The sequence below is a fragment of the Podarcis erhardii genome (genome assembly GCF_964252035.2).
Source record: "Podarcis erhardii genome assembly, chromosome: 10".
Lineage (NCBI taxonomy): Eukaryota > Metazoa > Chordata > Lepidosauria > Squamata > Lacertidae > Podarcis > Podarcis erhardii.
This window is the reverse complement of record NC_138500.1, coordinates 59,165,858-59,189,622: the sequence shown is the minus strand read 5'-3', so window position 1 is coordinate 59,189,622 and position 23,765 is coordinate 59,165,858. Positions and strand designations below refer to the sequence as shown.

At 39.6% G+C, this 23,765-nt stretch overlaps 1 protein-coding gene across 4 annotated transcripts in view; it reads left to right on the top strand.

Moving 5' to 3' along the window:
* POT1 (protection of telomeres 1) overlaps positions 1-23,765 on the top strand; it is a 65,285-nt gene that overhangs the window by 7,309 nt on the left and 34,211 nt on the right. Inside the window, exons 2-7 of one of the 4 annotated variants that reach the window (XM_081877908.1) lie at positions 764-836; positions 1,996-2,087; positions 8,714-8,818; positions 13,641-13,685; positions 14,245-14,295; positions 16,323-16,437. In XM_081877908.1, coding sequence (XP_081734034.1) covers positions 764-836; positions 1,996-2,087; positions 8,714-8,818; positions 13,641-13,685; positions 14,245-14,295; positions 16,323-16,437 — 481 coding nt within the window. Of the gene's footprint in view, positions 1-763; positions 837-1,995; positions 2,088-8,713; positions 8,819-9,498; positions 9,612-11,341; positions 11,502-13,640; positions 13,686-14,244; positions 14,296-16,322; positions 16,438-23,765 lie in introns of those variants that run through there. The other 3 variants (XM_081877909.1, XM_081877910.1, XM_081877911.1) reach the window with 3 other exon arrangements.

Sequence of the window (23,765 nt, the reverse complement as noted above, 5' to 3'; positions counted from 1 at the left end):
GGCCCTCAAGATGTTACTAAACTATACTTCCCATTGTCCTTGGCAGTTATTGGCTGGGGGTGATGGAAACTGTAGTTCGGGAATTTCTGAAGGGCCACAGATTCCCCACCTCTGCTCAAGACTTGTTCGACCAAACGTGCTTAAAAAGTCCCTTCACCTTCCCACAGGGATATTGGAGTATGGGGCTGGCACAAGGGTTGGGAATGGAGGCTAAACATCTGAGGAGGGTTTAAGTTTGTCATGTTTTATGCAGAGCACAAATGAATATGGGATGTAGTTGGAGTAGGAGTGGCCACCATTCAGCTGGAAGACTAGCTTTTGTTGGTCAACTGCAAACCATAAAAATGAATGTTGCCATTTATTTGGAAGTTATTGAGGATTCTCTTGAGAGGCACAGGACTCTCTGTTCTACCAGCATTCTTTGGTCCAGAAAGTAGTGGACAGATATTGAGTAGTTGGTCCCGCCATGCTTCTCCATTTGTAAAAGGAGACTGACGATTGACTGCTCAGGATTGCAGTTAGGTTGTTAGATACAGATGAAGAAAGCAATTATAGGTTTGTATATTTTATGAAGCACTTCATTAATTGTTCTGCCACTGTAAAACCTGATGCGATGCTGCTGTTGTGGAGATATTGCACATAATCCGAAAGGTCTGGGTCAAGTAATGAATATGATTGATATTTTCTATTGGAAATATTTTCGACTTTCTATTGGAAATATTTTCGACTTAGGACCCCCTCCTCCCCAAATTTCTCATTTCAGGGAACAGTTGCTGCTTCCTATCCATTAAGTAAAGTGGGAAACGGGACATCTTTCTTCAAGATTATACTTCAAGGTATTTTAACATATATTTTTTGGTTGTACTACTTGTGTTCCACAGGCAAAAGTTGTGGGACTGTAATAATGGGGGTAATAACAGATATAGTGGAAGATTTAAAAAAACAACAACCCAGTGTCATATGCTTTTACAAATGGGAGAGATGATTTATTTGAGGAGGCATCTAGAATTCTGAAGTTGAAGTATTTTGCAAATTATAATATTATTATTTATTTAACCTACCGTTCACTTTTTAAACCAAGTACCTCAAACCACTTTACAACAGAAAAAGAATAACAAATACAGTAAAACTAACATGACACTAAGAGAGCAAAATCTGAAGCATTCATATTTTTGAAAAAGGAAGGTCTAAAACATCCCATCCCACTGAAGGAGACCATGGATTATCAAAAACTAAAGGCCTGCTGAAAAATAAATGATTTTGCCTGGGCCTAAATAAATAATGGTGGCTCTTCACTTGGGAGAGCATTCCATAACTGGGGAGTCGAGACCGAGAAGCCTGCTCTTTTGTCAATACCTCCCTTGCAGGGGGCACACAAAGATGGGCCTTGAATGATAAGCTATTGCTCTGGGTTGGTTCATAGGAGGAGAGGTGGTCCTGGAGTTACTGGGGTCCTGAGTTGTGGAAGGCTTTATAGATCAAAACCAGCACTTTGAATCAAGCCAGGAAATGAATTGGTAGCTTGCCATCTCCCTGCTGAATTCGGCACCTGCTGTAATTTCCAAACCATCTTCAAAGGCAGCTCTACATACTACGCGTTGCAGCAGTCTATCCTAAAAGTTACCAGAGCATAGACAACAGAGGCTAGGCCTTCCTCTACCCTTTTTAAAAATTTCACAGTCCTTATCTTGTCGTTTGATGTCGGTCCTCACCAGCAAGGTTATCTGGACTTTCACCTACAACCTGCTGCTGTGTGCTTCATTGATTGCCTGGTAGAATTGAGCTCATTTTGTGGTCCTTACTCTGGCCTTTCGGGAGCCGCCTTATGTGCAGAGATTCCCCCCCCCTTAGTTTCATAGCTCACAGGCGTGAGTGTATTTTAATGTCCCTGGCCTCTCAGCGCTTGCGATATCCCTGTGAAATCAGAGCTGCAAGGCTTTCCTTTAGTATATTCAGATAAATGTTACAGTGTCACTGTTCCTGTGTGTCTTTCAGAGTCAGAAAACCCATGTTTTAAGGCCGGTGCTATCAATACTTATATGTTTGGGAAGTTGGCAGAGGATTGTGCCAGCGTTGTACATCAAGGGGTAAATGCTTTTATTTCTTTCATTCTTAGATGTTTATTTCTTCTTGTGAACTGTTTTTCTACTGATCTTGTTGACCTAAGTGTGTTTACACGATCAATGCATGCGGCTGCCTTTTTGACCGGGTTAAGGTGCTGACTGGTGTTCAAATGAATAGCCTCTGTGGCCCGAAATCCCTGGGTGCTATTCACCCATGTATTTCGTGTATTAAAGCTGTATTTGTGTTCCTTTTTGTCACTGGAATCTGATATAGTACCGTTTGCTTGAACAGCACTATGGCATCACCTAATGGCAAAACAGAAAGAAACACCTCTTCAAAATAGTACTCTTTGTCTTCTACCTCAGTGACAGGGAACCAGATGTTGTCGGATTCCAGCTTCCATCAGCCCCAGCCAACATGACCAGTGGTTGGGGAGGAGCACAAGTTTTCAACCCTTGCTGTAGTTACTTACATACCCAACAGGTCACTGAGATCTGCTCTGCAGGACAGTTTTTTCTTCAAGGCCTATAGATCTCAGAAGCCTGCTCCACAGTAATGCATAGCAGGTCAATTTATTGCGTCTGAAAGTCACCAGGAGCATTTTGCTTAATGTCTGCACTGTTTGGAGCTGCATGCCTCGGGATCCTTGGATCTCGACTGTTTTCACACAGTAGCAACACATCCTGTAGCATTCTATCTGTGATATTCTAATGGTGCAATCGTAATGAATTTCAGGAACCAAAAAGTTGTATTGAAAAACATGACTTTTGATCCATCTGGCCCCCCAAATGGCAACTAGACTTTCTGTTTTGGCGACTGTAACTCTGTCTTAAGGAGCCATTTGGCTCCCAGCTTATATATTTGAGATTCTAACACTGGTTAGTGGGGCTGCCTGTTCCATGGAACAGCATTCTTGTTGAGATACTCATTATCTACACTTTCTGGAACAACTGGGTTTGCCTTTAAAACTGTTTTACAGCTTTAACTACCTGACTATCTATTTAGCCTCTCTTTCTGAAGTCCAGTATGAGCCATGGGTAGTCTTCAACTAAGTTCTAAGTAGACCCACTGAAATTACTGTCCATGACTAAGTTAGGTCTATTGATTTCAGTAGGTCAACCCCAAGAAAACTTTACTTACTTACTTATTGAATTTATATACCGCCCTATACCCAGAGTTCTTAGGGTGGTTCACAGAAAAGATCATAATATATAAAATCAAAAGAAGAACAATAACCCAATAACACCCCCCCCAATAGAGCCACATTTCAAAAGGGTATTGAATAGCTGAACACCCCTTTTTTCCCTAAATGCCCTTTATAAGTAAACATCTTAAGACTAGTTATCTGCCCAAGTGGAAAACTTATGTTAATTACCGGTCATGCCTCTGTCATTCTATTTAGTCCCCCCTGCCCCCATTTGTAATGAGCAGCTTTGCTTGCTGACTTTTATCCCAGCACAGCAAATGATGTGTAAAAGGAAAAAAGAAAAGAAAAAAAAGGGCCCTGTGGTAGTGGTGGTCTACCTGCCAGTATTATAGTATAGATTGGGCACTGAGAAATGATTTCAAGTTACCTCTTCTACCACATCGTTTAAAGTGTCTGAAACTTAATTAGCGCTTTGCGCCCTTCTTGATAAAAGGAGAAGTAGTAAAACAAGGCCCAAAGCACCAATTAGGAGATCACAGAGATCAGTACTGAGGACCTGTACTGGAAACTACAGCCCTTGAGCTGGAAACTTCAAACAGAGTTGAACTAGCAACAGAATATTCACACCTCCCTTGTGACTTGAGCCGTGGTTATGTGGACTTGTGCGTGTGGTTTTTAAGAGGCTTACTATGAATATGATAGAGGGAGGATAATCTCAGTTCCTTTAAAATAACACAAAATTTAGTGATCAGGCATTTTAGCAAGCCTGTTGAACTTTCTTTCTTTTAAAAAAAGTCATTGATTTAAATAGTAAATTGTGATGCAAGGAATTGGGGGTTCCCCGATGGGAGATGTAAACGGTAACATAGAAAGGGTATATTCATATTATGTTGCTCCTATGAATACCACTATTTTCAAAAAATTACTGTATATGGCACCAAATGTGCTTGATGCAATGTACATTTCTAAAATTGGTGTAAAGTAAGTTGTAAACCAAAAGAGCTATGCTCCTGGATATTTCATTCCCGTTCCAGCATTTTGAGATGTTACTGCACTAACTAGTTATTTTGGAGTTTGCTCCATTCATTCTTTCAATTTCTATACTGCCCATCATCCGAGGATCACAGAGTGGTTTATAGTATAAAAACACAAAAATACAAACCATGGTAACAAGCAAAAAACAACACACACACACACACCCCAGTTTAAACAGCCAGGCTCAACAAAAGACAGTTTAAAATCGCTTCTTTGAAATATCAAGCAGATATTGTGCCTGAGTTAGGTGCCTTTTTGATAACTAAGGAAGATTGTCCACAAATGCTTAAGGTTTCCCCTCCCCATTTCTTAAAGGCAGGTTGTGGTTCATATGTAAGAAACTTTACCCATGGATTTTTTAGTTGTTTTGTTACAGAGTTATTTCTCATTTTTTATTGAAAGGAAGATGGAACAGTGGCATAACTAACTCCCCTGCCCCCCTCCCAAAATGGTGGTACAGAATAAAATTCATTGCACCCCGGTAATTCCATTGCACATTAAGCTTTGTTGGAATTTGTTCTAATTCTTTTTAAACAATTGAATCTGTCTGTATCACTTAAGTTAGCAGTCTCCCACCCACCCCGGAAAACATTAAGGTTTGGGGTTTTCAGTCATTTAAAAGAATATCATCAGAGACTGCTGAAGTAGCAAAAAGAGCAATCATAGCACCGCAGTTTGCTAAAAACTCAGCTTTAATCAGAAAGCTCTTTTATTTATTGTAATCAAATAAACACACGGACAAACGACGTGCAGTAAAAGCTAACGGGAGTGTTGTTGGTACTAGATTGAATGCAAAAGATGAAGCGCTGAGGCTAAAATGCTTCTCAGGAAGAGCACATCCATCTGGAAGTACTTAGGGGGCACAGGCAAAATTGAGACGGCACTTTAAAACTCAGACAATGCCAGAAATAACTAAGGTAAAGGAGCCTTTAACTTGCATTGCAATTCCCTGTGCTCACTTTCATTTTCTCAGGTATCTAGCTTAGTTTCCCTGCCTGTCAGTAGTGCAGTCTATCAACCTTCTCTTTCACCCCCTCCCTACTTCCATGGGAGTTTGCCGTGTAATAAGCTGAGGGATGAGAGGCAAGTGGATAGCTCTCTTTTCCTCTTTCTTTCTCTTTAACCTGACTGCTAATGGTCCAATAACTGCTGACATCTGCAATCTTAGATGACAAGTGCTGCATGCAGAAAATCCAGTACCTTTAACTTCTTCACTGCTGAAAGATATCCAGCTGCTCACTCATAGCAAGCAGGTGGATCTGGGCCAGCACTGAAGATGTTAATATACAGGGCATTTGACTCTCAGAAAGAGAGAGAGAGCACTTAAATCTAGCCACCAGCTTGGCTTGACTTAACTAAGAAACAGCATTGTTGCTGTAACTCCTTTGAGTCGATAGGGATAAACAAGGTGCTATGTTTGGACATAACAAGAAAGCAGTGAAACAGTATTTCAGTAGTTTGATGCCCTGCTTCTTAATTGCTTTTCTACTAAAGAAGGCTGACCCTGAGAAAGCCACAGTTCACATACGTTTTTTTAAACAAAGCCTGTCCCGTCAATAATTTTACCTGTGCAAGGCAAGCTGAAATGAATATAGCTGTGCAAAACTTGCAAGTGCGCTTTCCCAAAAGTTGCAGTTGGTGCTGGTGCAAGGTAGTTTTCTGGGAGATCCTGAGCTAAGAAACTAAGATCTTCAAGCAGTAATTAAAATTTGGGGCTTGCCTTTTGAAAGTTATGTCCACGTTTCTTAGTAATTTGGGAATACAATTACAGAATGTAAATGTATTGTCTTTTATTCTTTACACATTTTCTGTTTTAAGTTTGCAGGCTGAGATACTGTGGCCCCTCTGGCTGTTACTGAACTACAGTTCTTTTCCTCCCCGCCCATGCTCTCTGGGATGATTGGCGGTGGAGTCCAAGAACATTTGAAGGACCACAGATTCCTCTCCCTGATCTCCATAGTCAAAAATCTATTTGAATGATGTGTTAATTTAACAGTTCTGCAGTTTGCTATTCATTCCCCAATATCATCAATATAAATGATATGTTACTACATTTGATTTTGATTATTCAACACACCAGTCTTTGAGAGTGATAGATCATTAACATTTGGCAAGAGGATGCTACCTGGCACTGATTGTAATTTGGTGTCCAAAAACATCTGCCAAGCTACAGGTTTTCACACTTGCTTTAGATAATGGGTGGAGGTTTCTCTTTCCTGTTTTTGTTAAAAGTGAGCTTTAAATACCATGTGATCCCCAATTAGTGTTAGAAATTCAGATATATAAGCTAGGTGCCAAAACAGAATGCCTAGTTGCCATTTTGGTTCCTGAAATTCATTATGATTGTGCAGGTAAAATGTAACTGATAGAATTCTGGAGGATGTGGTATTAGTGTGTCAAAACAGTCAAGATCCAATGATCCCCAAGCGTGTACCTCAAGATGGTGGAGCTGTCAGGCACCATCCTTTCACTCAGACATCTTCACTTGGTCGCAAGTAGCCAACAGGTGCTAAATGTGCCTAGCTAATTTTTTAACTGGAAAAACAAATATGAAGTGTTGCTGTTTAAGCCCTCTGTGGTATAACTATATTGAATTTTGTGTATACCACCATCCCTCTGTGGAGTTGGAAAACCTAAGTATCTACTCTATGGTAGTTTTTTGTTTTGTGAATGGTGCTACGGACCCCCTGGCTGGGTTTTGCAGAGCCATTGGGGTCTGCGGACCTCCAGTCAGGAACCACTGCTCTATTATATCCCCCCATTTTTATTTTAAACAAAAAATCTGCAAATGGTACACAACCCTCCTGAGTCTCCCTTTGCCATGTTGGATAGATCAGATAGGGACCTCATAATAACAGAATCAAGTAATAGTGATTTGCTAACTATTCTTTCTGATTTGGGCCACTAATCGGAAAGAGTGAAGTTTGACTATGTTGTACTGAAACGAATCAGATTTCAGTGTTGAACTGTGCACTTATATTGATTTTAGTGGGGTGCATTTACCTAACTTTATGTAGATTACATCCCCTTTTTGACATTAGCTTCAAAAAAAAAATGCACAGAAAGAGTTTACCCTTTGTCACTTTCCTGTAGAAATCAGAAAATGTGTGTATGTGTTTTACTTTTCCTGTTTGAATAATAACTTTCTACACTACTTATTCTTGCAAACTGGTACATAACCTCCACCCCCAATCCAGGACTATTTCATGCTAGTGTTATTCCATTATTGCTTCAGCTTAGATTTCAAATCACTGACATTTCTTTAAAAAAAAAAAAAAAAAAACCCACACTACTTAAAATTACTATAATGGAAAGTGCCATTACAAAAGTCAGTCTCCATAAAATGACATCCTTTGACGTTAACGTCAGTTTGGCTGTTGAGTAAATACCTTATTTGTATAGGAGGAAGCAGAGGGATTGCAGTAACTATTTTTCTTTCTGATTTATACTACTGGCAAAGAGACCTTTTAGAATTGAGTATTGCACTCATCTCAGAATTTTTATAACAAATATCTTCTATAAGTGACTTAGATTGTTCATCACCTTTCAAGCTATTTGAATTTTTCAGCTTGCTAATATTGTTTTGTTGGAAGAGTTGTTGTTGTTTTTTACCCTAATCCTCACAGTACCGAAAAGGCCATTTTGCTCACTCCAGTCGTCAGATATCAGAAACCAGTTCTTCGGTGCATTTTTCAAAAAGTGCCATTTAAGTTCCATATGATGAATTCTCTTGATTTATCAACTTCTTGTTTGTCTCAGATAAAATATTTAGCTACTCTTTTGTTATGTAAATACTGGCAACATTCAGACCATGAAGCTTTGCCCCATTGCCCTAGTCTTATGAAAGATGAATTGTAAGTTTTCGTAATGTAACGTCTAAGTTCACTGATGACCTGCAGATCATTGGAACACCTGTGTATGCTAAAATATGTAATTAGAATCATAGAATTGTAGAGTTGGAAGGGACCGCAAGAGTCATTTAGTCCAGCCCCCTGCAAATGCAGGAATCTCAAGAATTAATTTTAAAATGATTGATACCATTTGATTTTTGACAGTGGGTAATAGCTAATTCTCAGGGTAGATTCATTGAAATCTATAGATATGTCCATTGATTTTAGTGGGTCTGCTCCAAATATGGCTAACATTGAATATTCCCCCATGCAATTCTTGATTTAAATTATTTCAATCACTTAAGGCCTTTGTTTTCCCCAAACACTATCCCTACTAAAGTTAATGACACATTTGAGTGGAAATTTTAGACCTGTACACAAATATTTCATATTGAAACTTTGGTTGCATCATACCTTTACATTTTTCTTTTCTTTTCCAGAGGCTTTCATAATCAGCAGGGATTTGTCATGTTTTCTGAAGATCCAGGGAAATGTTTCATCAAATGATCTGATCACTAAGGACTCCGAAAATATGATAACTAATAGCAATAATGATGCATTTTTTCTCTCTCTATAGGACATCATGGTGGTAGCTGGATTCAGCATGGCTAAGTCCACCAGTGATACTGATGGGCATTGCTGTCGGCTAGAAGTCTCTGATGAAGCTGGGTCAACTATTTATGTATGTTTTTCAAGCTTTTCTTCTCTCCTTTCACTCCAAACCTTTCTTAATAAGAGAGTCTGAGAGGCTGTGGATTACTAAAAAGCACATCAAGGTCTGCTTTAAAAAGATAGACGAACTTTACCATTCAGCATACTAATAACTGGGATTCAGAGAAAACCCTTGGCTACAGCTGAGTGTCTAAGGGGGCTTTAGACTTGCATTCGTGTATCAAACAGCAACCCACCAGAAATCTTAGAATTGGAAAGGGACCACAAGGGTCATCTAGTACAACTCCCTGCAATGCAGGAATATTTTGCACAATGTGGGGCTCGAACCCACAACCCTGAGATTAAGAGTCTCATGCTTTACCGACTGAGCTATCTCTGGTGATAAAGAATCAGATGGCAGCAATCATAGAGTTCATGGCATGTGGAATACTATTTTTGATACTGAACAGGGTTTCTAAGCAATCTGACACACTACGCGGGCTGCTGCTGCTGCCCAAAGGGAAGAAAGTTAGCATTACTCAAATGCTTTGAAATGTGTGTAGCTCATACAGCTCTGTCTCTTTAGCAGTGTTTATAGGGTAGTTTTAGAAATGTGTAAAGTCCTTTTACTTCTCTTTCTCTACATAAAAATGTAAGGCTGCCATTGCTGGGCCTCCATTGGAGGATTTGTAGAGCCACATCACAAACCTGGATTTGCATGATGTCTGGGTAAGGGAGCAAACATGAGGCAGGATTTAAGATGGAGTTTTAAGTAAAAAGTTTGAGTAAAGCTGAAATAGAGGGACACAGAGGAGCTGGGGCAGGTAAGGGGCTTGAAGGGGCCGTGAGGAAGTGCAGGGCTTGAGGTAGCAGAACTGCAGAGATAGAGAGGCCGGAGTTGCTTTGTGGGAATAGGGAGGCTGAAGGAGGCAATGGCGGATTTGAGTGAGGTGTGAAGGGAGGGATGGGACTAGCAAGGAGGGTGACAGCAGCAGCAAGCTGGGTAAGCAATGTGAACAGGAGCAGAAGCATATATATTTACAGTGGTACCCCTAGTTACGAACTTAACTCGTTCCGGAGGTCCGTTCTTAACCTGAAACTGTTCTTAACTAGAGGCGTGCTTTCGCTAATGTGGCCTCTTGCTGTTGCTGTGCTGCCGGCACACGATTTCCATTCTCATCCTACAGCAAAGTTCTCAGCTCGACATAACTCTTCCAGGTTAGCGGAGTTTGTAACCTGAAGCGTTTGTAACCTGAGGCATTTGTAACTCGAGGTGCCACTGTCTGTCTGTCTGTCTGTCTATCTATCTATCTATCTATCTATCTATCTATCTATCACAGTAACTAATGAAGCAGAAATTTTACATTACTGTAACAAAATGTCTCAGGTTCCACCACCTTCATCAGTTGCTCTGATAAAAAAAATAGGATGTTTCCAAGCCTGCAGTTGCAGTGCTTCTGAGCATTCTGTTCTCAAAGTTCTGGAACGGCCAGCTTGGAAAGAGCCTCACTTTTTATCTAAGCAAGGCAGGTGTGGAAACATTTTGCTATAAGAATTCAAAAATTCTGTTTTGCTAGTCACTGCAACAAATACATGGTTTTAGTGATTACCTGCATCTTATCGGGATCCAGAACTAACTTGTCTGAAATGTTGTTTGGTGCGTGCATATTTTTCTCTCTTTATATGTGTGTATATGTGGATGTATATGCACAACACTGAGCCTCTTGGGCTTGCCGATCAGAAGGTTGGTGGTCTGAATCTGCACAATGGGGTGAGCTCCCGTTGTTGCTCTGTCCCAGTTCCTGCCAACCTAGCAGTTTGAAAGCACGCCAGTGCAAGTAGATAAATAGGTACCGCTGGAGCCCGAAGGCAATTGACGTTTCCATGTGCTCTGGCTTCTGTCACTGTCCTCCGTGCACCAGTAGCGGTTTAGTCATGCTGGCCACATAATCCAGAAAGCTGTCTGTGGACAAACGCTGGCTCCCTTGGCCTGAAAGCGAGACGAGCGCCACAACTCCATAGTTGCCTTTGACTGGACTTAACTGTCCAGGGGTCCTTTACCATATATGCACACACCCCTGGGAGAGTATTGGATGTTGCTGTGGGTACCCTAACTATTATGACTTAGGCCTATAAATCCAGTTGTGCTGTATTGAAGTACCGTATTGACCCAAATATAAGCCACACCCGAATATAAGCTGCACCTTTAAAATTGATGGGGGAAAGGAAAAAAGAAAAAACCACCCAAATATAAGCCGCTCCATTCCTTGCTGCTCCTGGCTGCAACCTTGCGGGGGGGGGGGGGAGCCACGCTGCGTTGCTGGCAGCCTTTCCCCTTCCTCGCTCTCTCCCTTCCCAGCCTTGGGGGAGAGGACGGGGAACTACGCGTGGGGCAGGAGCTGCTTTGTCACACTCCTGGCACTGTTTGCCCCGCACTCCTGGCTGCATACCATAAGGTCGCGAATATAAGCCGCACTTTAAGTTTTCACGGTCGGAATTTGGGAAAAAGGTGAGGCTTATATTCAAGCCAATACGGTAGTAGCAATCTACAGTGTTGCTGCTTTAGTTAATGGGGAAAGGCCCCTTGCCAGATTTCCAATAGTATTAGCCTTGAATTGACATAGACTTGGAAAGTTTGAGATTGTGCTGAGTTTGCAGAGTGCAGCGTATCTTTTTGATGCTTCGTGTCATTTCTCTGGGATAGCAAATATGCTGTAAATATATTTACATAGTGATAGCTTTGATTTGGAGAATGGATAAGAGAACTAATATTTCTATAGAGTCAATGGATTTTAGCTCTGATCTCAAAAAGTGATGTTACCATAAGCCCGTCTTACAGTACTTGAAGGGATGGTTTTTGTAATTTGTGTAGAATATTTGCCAAACTGAAAGGCAACTTGGATATTGCAGCTATGCAACTAATTTTGCATGCCCACAGGGAGACAGTTTTCTCTTCAATTCATCATGTACTCTCTTGAACCTAATGTTTAGTTAATTATTTGCTGTGTAGTTAATTATATTTAGGAGAAGCTCCCTTACCATTTCCTCTCCACCTGTTGAGGGAGCTTCACCAGTTTGGGTGTTGGATAACTAGGTTGAAATTCCTTCCCTAACCTGGTGCCTTCCATATATTTTGGACTCCCATCATCCCCAGCGAGCACAATCAGTGGTCAAGGATGATGGTAGTTGTGGTCCAAAATGTTTCATGCGTACAAGTTTAGGGAAGGCTATTAGTAATATTTTATTTTTATTTTATTTTAACATGGAACTTCTCACAAGCCCTTTTTGAGAAAAATGAAAGGCACATGTGCTGTTTGCTGCCGCTAATGAAAAGTTCATTTTAGATTGGAATTAAAGACCTAATCATGCTGTATTAGTTTAGCAGTATGAACATTAGGAGAACCTTATTTTTTAAAATGATTCTTACAGTTACATGTAATCCTGGGGTTTGCATCTTTAATTTCCTGGAGCACCCTGTGATGTTTTGTAATGTGTAACTTAATAAATTTCCTGGAGCGCCCTGTGATGTTAAGTAATGTGTAACTTAATAAAAGCGGCCAGATTTTAATCATTTCAATGTTTTAAAAAGGCACTTGTGCAAGTCTGTTGTTACAAACATTATTTCATTTAAACCAGGATTCATTCGCCAGGGCTAAGCCATGGGTTCAGCCATGGAACAGTTAACACGTGAAGTGAGTTTAAGGGCTTATCCACATTTACCCCTTGCTCCGTTCTTTCCAGGGAAAAGTAAGTGTGGATCAGCCCTAAGTGTATGCAGAATCTCCACTGAGTGACCACAACCAGCTTACATACACCTGAAGGCCCCCATAAACAAATAATCTGATATAAAGGCAGGCCGGAATTCTAGCGCCTCTTATTTTGGGAATTATTGATGTTGGTTAGAGAAGCCACATGTTATCTTTTGATAAGATAAAACCATGAATACTGGGGGAGTTGGAAGACCACCAATAGCAGTGCGAAGCCTGTTTTGGCCCTTTGTCTGCCTGACAGACAGGTAAGGGTAGCTCCTAAGGTAGTTTTTGTTTCTAAACAATACAGATACAGTAAGGGTGGGATGGAGAGTTAAGGGAAGCAGGTTACAGTTTGCAAGGTGTGGGGGAATAACAAGGGAATACTACAGCTACAGTCAAGTTGACCAGAGTTTAGGCATGTGAATGCATCCCAGATGTCCAGATAAGTGTCTGCTGCCCAAAGTAAACTGCCTGTTCAAAAGCAGAAAGGATTTGGAAAAGGGATTCTCTCTCTCTCTGTTGAAGGATTTGGCTTCACATTCATGTGTGCCCACAAGATCCAGTTTGCTGTTTTACAATTCACAAAGCACAAAATATAGTTTGGGGAATGTAGGCATCTGTGAAGTTCAGTGATGTCCCTAAAGCACATTAATCATCCAGGCAGCTGGATAAGACATGCCTATCTCTAATATGATAGTGATTAAATTGGCACCAATGTAAAATCAATACCATAACTTGCACAAATCTTAAATGCTATAAAACGTATGAGTCCAGTATGAATACTCGTGTATTATCTTTATGAAATGTATTTAGCGAGGAGTGAAAACCTTGGGCAGAATTCCGTTGACTACAGATAGTGTTGCCACCTCTTTTCTGGTCTTGCTCTTGCACCTATAGCAGCAGCCTGAAACAATTTTGAGTAAATAAAGCTTTTCTTAAGATCAGGAGAAGGGTCAGTAAAAAAGGAGGCAGCTCTAAGCACCCAAGGATAAGTGGTTTTGACAAATGCAGCTGAAATATGAAAAATGAGATGCACACATTTTGTATAAAATTTAAATTTGAAATTCTTGAGGGATTTGAAGTCACTTTGTTGTTTTGTAGATAAAAATGAAGAGGAAAATTAAAACCAGAGAAAGCACCCACCAAGTAGGTATTCTGTTACTGTATCTTTGTAGCATTGAGTGTTAAAAACGCTGATAATAAATTCATTCATATTATTTCTTAAAGACTTGTTTTAAATTGAAAGAGCTACTTTGAGTGAAGTTCCCTTTTGGATCCACACGGCAGTGTAAAAAAAATGGTATGGTTTATTTTGATATTGGCCATAATAGAAATATGCATTATTAAACTATTCTGTTCTGTTAGTTTGTGGGTTTTTTATACTGACCCCAAATGTTTGAGATAAAGTAGTCTATAAAAATATAAATGTTTGTTAATTAGAATTGTTGGTTTACATAAATATTTAGGTAGCTTTTGCTATATGTTTAACATAAGACAATTCACTTATATTACAATGTAATAAAAATGCATACATTTATTATTTCTATCTTTTAAGTTACCTATACATAATAGATTAACTTCCAGCATATATTTGTTCAAAGAACAAAGAATGTCCATCTTAAAATATTGGAATAAAAAAATCTGAAATGATCCTTATTGTCTTCCAGTTTGTTCTAACAATCTTCAGTTTTGTTTTTCTCCGCAGGTTTGTACTAGGTCATCCAGTACAATTACTGGTTCAGAAACTGTAGCCATGGTAAGTTTTGTTTTGGTGTTTCTTTTATTTTTGTTTTAAATTGCAGAAGGCATCGCGAGTTCAGTGCCTGAAACAAGTTTTACAGCAATTTTAAGATGGCCTGTAGAAATGGCTATAGTTCTCAAAATATTTTTGCATTAGCTGCTGTGGGGAACACAATTACAAAAGGAATAAGGCAGAGAATAGGTGTCCAGAAATTTTGAATAAATCCAAACACATGCTAGGTTTCCTCCTTTGGACATCTCTCTTTACACTGTGAGGCTGGGAATGCTTTATGAATGTGTTTTCCAGCTACTTTAATTTGTCTTACGTATATAGAAAAATTCTTTTCAAGCAGCCCCGCTAAATAAAAAAATACACCAGGCTGTAGAGGCTCAGAAACTCTGGCAAGTGTGCTAATTTCCTGAACATCTTGGAGGTGGTCTGCAAGTATTATGACTGTTATTAGGCTAGCCAGCAGAACAAGGTGATGACAGAAATAATTAAAATGCCTGTGGCACCTTCTGCTGGTTGCTGGAGAAAGTACAAAAATTCATGTGTTCCAACAGCCTTTCCAAAACTTTATTAAAGCAAATTTGCTGTATCAGGAGAGGGCAACACTGTAGATTTTTTGACATGTGTACAACTGGTTGGCAAGATTCTATACTCACTAGGGCCAGACTGAAATTCTAATGTGTCAAAAATCAATTGACAAAGATCAAAAATCAGTTGGCTTTCTCATTCTATATGTTGGACCCATGTGTTTTCTCTTCTCATGTAAGTAGCTTACACACTTATTCCAACCACAGAATGTACAGCAAATGGGTTTTTTAAACATCCTGTGGAATGATAAATCGACATGTGTGATAACTATTAAAACCATGGAAATTAATCAGTGCTATTGTACTATAAACATTTAACTTACAATTGGACCCGGTGTTTTTTTCCTGTTAAACTATACAGATGGTTTAGTTATACAGCAACATAAGGATCTATGTCATTGTATGGTGTTGGCAACAATAATTTTGTTGGCAAAAAAATGAAGATCAGCAATGATACCAACCATTAATAAATACAGAGAGAAAATATAGGAATTTGCTTCAATGGCCAAGCTAGCTTGTTATGTCAGAGAACATAACAAGATGAATTTGCAACAAATGAGTAGGTGCTTATTAAATATAGCAAGGATTTAATCAAAACATGTTGTGGTTTTACACTGTTTTGAAGTTTGGTTTGTTGAGGATAATTAAACTAGTAGGTTATGATATAGGTTCTTGTCTCTTTCTTTTTTTCACTTAGATTAATGCTTTTTGAAATAATAAACAAATTTGTATCTGCAAATGTTTTATAGCTTTAACTCTGCAGTTGTACTATTTAAACTAGAAAAGCAAAAAAAGCTAGTGTTTCTGGAATGGTCTGATATTTGCCGTTTGCCAGGAAATAACACTTGGCTGTCTCATAAGAAGAGTCCTGCAGGATCAGACTCGCAACATATATAACAGTCATAGCTTGCAGCTTTTGATAGCCTTATATTCCATGAATCGGTCCAACCCCCCTTTAAAACCACCCAAACTGGTGGCTGTCTGCCTCTTCTGAGAGCAAATCCCATAGTTTAATTATGTACTGTATAAAAAAGCACTTTTTTTCTGAGCTGAATTTCCTAACATTCGGCTTCATTGGATGGTTCCAGATTCTAGTATGAAAATAGTCACACACACACCCCAACATCATTTTATACATCACAAAGCATATCCACTCCCCGCTCACCTTTTCTGTACAGTAAAAAAAAAAAAAAACCACCCCAAATTGTTATAACCTTTCCTTATAGGGGAATTCTTCCAAAGGAAGAAGGAGTATTCTGATGGAATGACCAGTAGCAAAGAAAAATGTTTTCTTTGATGTTCATAATGGACCCTGATATCTAGGCCCTGTACATAAAGAAAGTTTTGGCAAAAGAAAATAAAAGAGAGAAGAAGAAGAAGCTTGCCACTTTTAAAGAGCTACAGAATTTGACTTGAATGTGATCACTTTCTGTTTTGTCTTGTTAGTCTGTTGCCCCCAGCTATACATACACCCCTCTGAATCTTGTTAAAGGCGGGACTATTGTCAACCTCTATGGTGTTGTGAAATTCTTCAAGCCTCCATATAAATGCAAAGGAACGGGTATGTATTATTAAATATATAAAACTCACAAAGTGTTCTGCTTTATAAAAAAATGCTCATAGCAAATATGAGCAAGAAGTCGATTATGGGTCATTGTATGATTTCTGATCAGCTTGCCGAAGGTCGGCGGTTCGAATCCCAACGAGGGGGTGAGCTCCCGTTGCTCGGTCCCTGCTCCTGCCAACCTAGCAGTTTGAAAGCACATCAGACTGCAAGTAGATAAATAGGTACCGCTCCGGCGGGAAGGTAAACGGCGTTTCCATGCGCCCCTCGGGTTCGCCAGAAGTGGCTTAGTCATTCTGGCCACATGACCCGGAAGCTGTCTGCCGGCTCCCTCGGCCAGTAAAGCGAGATGAGTGCCACAACCCCAGAGTCGTCTGCAACTCGACCTAACGGTCAGGGGTCCCTTTACCTTTACGATTTCGAATAAACTGCTCAATGCTTCCTGGATGTTTGGATTCCTGTACAGCAGCCTTTCTCAACCTGTGGGTCCCCAGATGTTGTTGGACTACAACTCCATTCATCCCTGAGCTCTGGCCTTGCTAGCTAGGGGTGATGGGAGTTGTAATTCAACAACATCTGGGGACCCACAGGTTGAGAAAGGCTGCTGTAAAGAATGCTTGCTCAGATTCACCTTGGTGAGCCACCTTGGTCTGTTCCACCCTTTCAGTGACTTCTTTTATGACATTCCCGCATCAGCTTTTGGGTTCAGTGCTGTGTGCAATTGTGCACATGTTGGTCGCGCCTAAAATGGGGGTTGCCTGTTGTGCTCAGCATTATCACGAACTCCAAATCAAAGTTTGGAAATGGGAGCTTGTTTTATCGTAACTTGGAGTTTATAGTGGTTAGGGCAGATGAAACCCTGACCATGGTTAGCTTTGAAAAGAAAGAAATTCATGCTAGCGTGGCTAGGAGATTAGGCAGCCCAATGTCTTCGGCAATAGTTGAAAGTTTTATTCATTTGTGGAGAAGCTATGGAAACCTCCCTATTCATTGCACACCATTTGATATAACGGTGGGAAACTCAAGAGGGATTTCTTTGCTCTTTGGATTGACAAATAGAGGAACATAGTCTTTGGTCATGCTGTTTGAAAATGGATCTGCTTCCTTCACTTCTTTTGTTTAAAAATGAACATGACTTTAGTCGCACAAACCCAACATAGTTTGTGGTAATGGTATTTAAACATAAAACTGTTGGAAATATTGAAAGATAAGTGTTTTCATATCCCAGTTAAGAAAAAAATATATGAATAAAGCACCATGAGGTACAATAATTTATATGTCAGACCTTTAAAAAATGAATGGGGTAATTAAATTTGGTATCAAGAACTGGTAATGGTCCATCTGTTATTACAGATATTACACCATATGCTTTGTCTATTTTTCCACAAAATGAAATTAAAATGAATATCATTAGTTTCATCTCATATTCACTTATAAACTAAAATTATATTGCAGGCATGAACCTGGAAAATAATGTGTCTGCTCTAATTTTGGAGGGAATGGAGCGATTTGCATATTGGTCGTTAGTTTTGTGATAATTTGAGCTGATGATAGAAGACTTACTGTCATAGAAAGAACTTTCTAAACTGGTCAACTTCTTTCATAATGGTGATCTTGTATCCTGGCAAGGCAGACTGTGGCAGTAATGAAAACTATTTTTATCCAGAATTCCAAGGAAACTTTTTTTTTTTTTTAAGTGAACCCATCTTATTCCTTTTGCCAGGATCTCGGGGAACAAAAGCAATACTTCTGTAGATGATACGTTTTACAAACAATTTGTTAAGTTTGACCATTTGGGGAAATAGTTGTGCTGGATTTTGTTTTGTTCTTTTTTTTTTAAGGCTGACTACCTTCTTGTGATGGTAACCCTTACTAACTAGGGTTTCTTTAGAATGATTCAAGATCTTGTTTTGGTTAAAACTGGAATGAGTTGCATTGTAGCTTGTAAATTTCATTAAAAGCCCACTTATCTGTTTCCCCATCATTGGATCACTGGGGTACTCATAAAGCACATCAGGTATTGCTATCTATCTCTTCTTAAATTAAATTTAGGAATAGAAATAGATTTGAAATAGATGTTTGAAAAATAGTGTTGCCATTATTAGGACACAATGATCTGCTTCAAACATAATGCTAAACCATAGCTTTAGCACTGTGTGAACCCTACCTAGCAGCTTAACTATGGTTTGTTTCCTGACAACAATCTGAAGCCATGGTTTGCTGATAATTTGCAAACCTTAGTTTGTGTGAATTATGATCTGGTGCTATGTGTGAATGCAGCACTCTTCCTTAACCATGTTGGTTTAGCGAGCATCTCCGGTGGTCCATCTATAAAGGAATGAGTTTAGTAATTGGAAAACAAACTAAATTTTGGAGAAACAAGCATACTTGTCTATTTGTGGGACAACTGTGGTTTCACTCATTGTTTGTTAAGCAAACCATGGTTTAATGTTATGTGTGAACAAGGCTTCCATATCTTATATTGTGTCTGTGCTGTTCTCCTATGTAGTTTGTAGAACATTAAGAAAAAAGTATGTAAAGCCAAATACAATTCTGATGTACAAGTTATATCAATATGGTTAACATTTCCTAGTTCTTTCTGTATAGGAATTGTCTTCCTGAAGCCAAGATGAAACTTTTAGATTCTTATACTTCAGCATCTTTTGATGCTTAGTTATGCTAGGTCTGTATGTCTGAGAAAACTGCATTCACTGTGACATTTTCAGTCTTTAATTTTAATAGGGATATTTTTCCCCCTTCTGGAGAGCTGCAGAGAACTGAAAAGATTATGATTTTCTATCCTTTAGGATATTGCAGAAGGTATTGCTGATTTTTAAAATGTTATTTCTGGATAGGCAGATATCCTCTTATTTCTCTTTCCTCACCACTTGTAGCTTTTAAATGTAAAATGGTCAAAACCAAAAGGGCATGTAGACAATCATTTGCAGAAAGGGCACTTCTCGACTGAGGATATCAAATGGAAATTTAAAGTTGGCAACCCCCTATTAAGATATCTGAAGACTTCACAGCTGATGGTAGAAAATTTAATCCATGAAATGGCAATTGGATCCATCCTAGGGTCTCTAATGACATAGAAGTAACTGTAGCTCCAACTGCTGCTGTGAGGGCTTAATATTTCCCTGTTCCTTCTTTTGCAGTTAAGCCAAGCAAGCTTACAGTAGCTGTTAAGTAATTTTGTCAGGTGTTACAACTTACTGCTTAAAGTCATTTCCATGGGTGTGTTTTTGTTTTTGTTTTTTTTTTTGCCATTCTTAAACAATGCTAATACAATTAAATTATTTCATGGTAGCATAAGTTTGCTACTTACTACAGAATAAACTAACCTAACCCAATTGATCTAAATCACAGACAATACAACCTGGAACTATACAAAAGCCCAAATTTGGAAGTGCACTGTTCTAAATAAAAGAGCTTCAGTGGCCCGAACAGAGAGCTGAGATATCAAATAAAGATGAACCACTGAAGCTCACTTCCATTGAATTGATTGGTAAAAATACATAGATCAGCAATGGCTTGCAATTTGGTGTGGAGCTGTTACACTGACTTCCTGGCAGCTGAGTCGCTGCTGCTTACTGGAAGGGCGATGTAATAGGAAAGTTGGCATGACCAGCAGAACCCACCCTCTCACCTTGCTCATTCTGGTAAGCAACTGTGATCCACTTGCTCGAAAGCTAGCGTTGCATATCAATCCCAGTTGGCAAGCTGCTTCTGGCATACATGTAAAACTGTAGATGTCTGTTGGTCTCAGTGGAAAGGCCCATAGAGGTTGGAAATAGAACATGTATTTTCATATTTGCATATATGTATGCATGAATTTTCAAACTGCTATAGCAAAACTATTAAAGTTTCTCTGTTTTTGGTGTGCTTGTCTACCCTGAAATCCATTCTGGATGTTTCCGAAATGGAAACTGCACCCGGTGTGTCATTCAAAGCTTCTTTAGCCACTAAAATACTAAATGTAGTTTGTGTTTCTTGTGTTTCTTATGTTACTGATTTCCATATTGAATAGCATTTTGGACTTTCAATCTATCTTGTGCTAGGGGCCATTTCACGCACTTTAGAATGTCTTTCCTAAAATATGTGCTTTCTTAGAGAAAAGTGTTTTGAGAAACATGTGTACCTATGACATACATCTTGCCTTATATTCTATGTGTGTGGTGGGTGTATTAGAGAGTTCAGTGTCTCCCACCCACATATATGGAAGAGCTATTCTAGTAAGTGTATGAACTAGACTCCCAGTGCTGGTGGGTTCCACTTACTATCCATACAACATGCCAGGATACTTTCAACATTTAGAACCAGGACATGGGTGGTGCTGTGGTCAAAACCACTGAGCCTCTTTGGATTGCTGATTGGAAGGTCGGCGGTTCAAATCCACATGACAGGGTGAGCTTCTGTTGCTTTGTCCCAACTTCCGCCAACCTAGCAGTTCAAAAGCACGCCAGTGCAAGTAGATAGGTACTGCTGCGGCAGGAAGGTGAACGGTGCTTCTGTGCGCTCTGGTTTCTGTCACAGTGTCCCGCTGTGCCAGAAGCATTTTAGTCATGCTGGCCACATGACCCGGAAAGTTGTCAGTGGACAAACCACCGGCTCCCTCAACCTGAAAGTGAGATGAGTGTCGCACCCCATAGTCACCTTTTACTGGACCTTGACAATCCAGGAGTCCTTTAACTTTTTTACGTTGACATTCGGCATATCATCACAGAAGTGTAGGACTTGAAAAATACAATTTCATATGCAGTAACAAGCCTAAGTGGATATAACTATTCCAGTCACCTGATGTGATAAGGTACCTGGGAGAGGCTAACTCCCTATATTCCAAATCATGAGATAGATTTTTTTAAACTAACAGTTAAGGCATGAGAACATGATCTACAGACGGAGAGCAGTATACAAATTTAATAATAATAATAATAATAATAATAATAATAATAATAATAATACAGCGGTGCCCCACAAGATGAACGCCTCGCAAGACGGAAAACCCGCTAGACGAAAGGGTTTTCCGTTTTGGAGGCGCTTCACAAAACAAATTTCCCTGTGAGCTTGCTTCGCAAGACGAAAATGTCTTGCGAGTTCCTGCGGGGTTTTTCCCCATTCCCCCCCCCCCTTTTCCTAAGCCCTAAGCCGCTTATCAGCTGGCTTTAGGTCTGTGAGCCATGCAAGCTGTTTGCTTTCAAGTTGTTGTTTTTTTCTGCAATCCCACATGTTTTGAAACAAAAATGTAAGGTGAGATTATTAGAGTGCTAGGAAGAGCCTTCAGGCTATGGAAAGAAAGTCACCTTGGAGATGCATTCTATCCAACACATTATAAAAGAATATGGTAGAGTGAATTTTTATAAGCATTTGTTGTACTTCAGTGCCAGATTTTGGTAATCCATGAGGATGTATTAGCATTAGTTTTGCACTGTTGAACTGACACGGTTTCTCTCCTTAAGCGATGGCGAGATCCCATGTTTTGTGAAGTATTTTACACTATGTACTGTCTTGCTTGTCTGAACTGAGATAACCCTGTAGTGACGCACAGAGCTGTAACTTGAAGCAGCCTGTATATTTGTCGAGTTTTGAAAATATTAGATTTAAATTTGAGTTACCTTAGAACTTGTATATCTTGCCAGCATGCAATTTTTCACCTTTTTAATTAAAGTGAGGTACACAGTATATAGGTTTAAAACAAGTTGTCAGATTTTAATGAGCTTGCTAAAATGTATTATTCCTACTTGCTTTTTACACTCTGTGGCACACTTAACTGTACTTTGATGCTATTTCCTAAAGATAATTTGCAAAGTTAAACAAGCAGCTAATTCAGTATCATACTTCTTAGGCCTTGTTTCTTGGGACTAATCCTTTGAGAATAGTTGCTTTACAGTAAGTAAAAAATTAAACTAAAATATTTTTTGTAGTATTAGCTGTTGGCTTAAAGCACCTCATTGGAACTATTCCCTAACTATTTGTTGAACATGACATTCCTGTCTCAAAGTTAACTCATTTATACTGTAATCCTAGAGTGTGTTGTGCAATGGTGGCAGAGAATTACAAATAAGTATTTGTAATATACACTGTAGACTATTATATTCATGGCTTCTTTGATTAAAGGCTTGGCTTAGAGATACTAGCAGGCCTTGCAATAAAACTACAAAGCAATTTGCACTTAATCTTACAGAGGAAATTAGGTGAATTGCTCAAGATTGTTTCTAATACCTAACAGAAAGTTTAATTTTTCAACTCTTACACATTAAGATCTAGTTAGCACTATTTAATCCAAAAATGTTAATGGTTTCCAGTATGATGGGCAAATCTAGTAAACTATATTGAAACTTGGTGTTGTTTTAGCCCAAAGGTTATACAGTGGTACCTCGGGTTAAGTACTTAATTTGTTTTGGAGGTCCGTTCTTAACCTGAAACTGTTCTTAACCTGAAGCACCACTTTAGCTAATGGGGCCTCCTGCTGCTGCCGCGCCGCTGGAGCACGATTTCTGTTCTCATTCTGAAGCAAAGTTCTTAACCCGAGGTACTATTTCTGGGTTAGCGGAGTCTGTAACCTGAAGCGTATGTAACCTGAAGCGTATGTAACCCAAGGTACCACTGTATGTTGTTTCTGCCAGAGCCTGTAGAAATAATAGATTTGTCCTTTGCATTAGAAATTCATTTTTTAAAGGATGGTGTCCTGAATATGAAAATTGGCATTGATACCCAATACTTTTATGGACTGTAGTGCTTAGAGGATCAATGACTGGGCAAGCGCTAACTAGGCTTTAGGAAGGAGGCGGGAGAACTCTAGGAACCTGGCAGAGTCCTCAAGCTTCCTTCCCAAAGCCCAGTGCCTCACTTACCCAGCTTTGGGAAGGCACCATGAGGACTAGGGCATCAAAAGTTGCTGAGGGCTGCCAGAAAAGGGATTGAGGGCTACTTGCAGTCTGAGAGCAATGTTGGACCACTCTGGGTTAGACTATTAGACTAAAACCTGGAACAGGGGTCAGCAAACTTTTTCAGCAGGGGACCAGTCCACTGTCCCTCAGACCTTTTTTTTGGGGGGGGGGGGGTGGACTATATTTTGAAGAGAGAGAAAAACACGTATTCCTATGCCCCACAAATAACCTAGAGATGCATTTTAAATAAAAGTACACATTCTACTCATGTAAAAACATGCTGATTCCCGGATCGTTCGCGGGCCAGATTTAGAAGGCGATTGGGCCGGATCCAGCCCCCGGACCTTAGTTTGCCTAGCCATGACCTGGAACACCTTCAAATCTTCAATCTGCCTTGAAACTCACTGGGTGACCTTCAGCCAGTCACCATCTCTC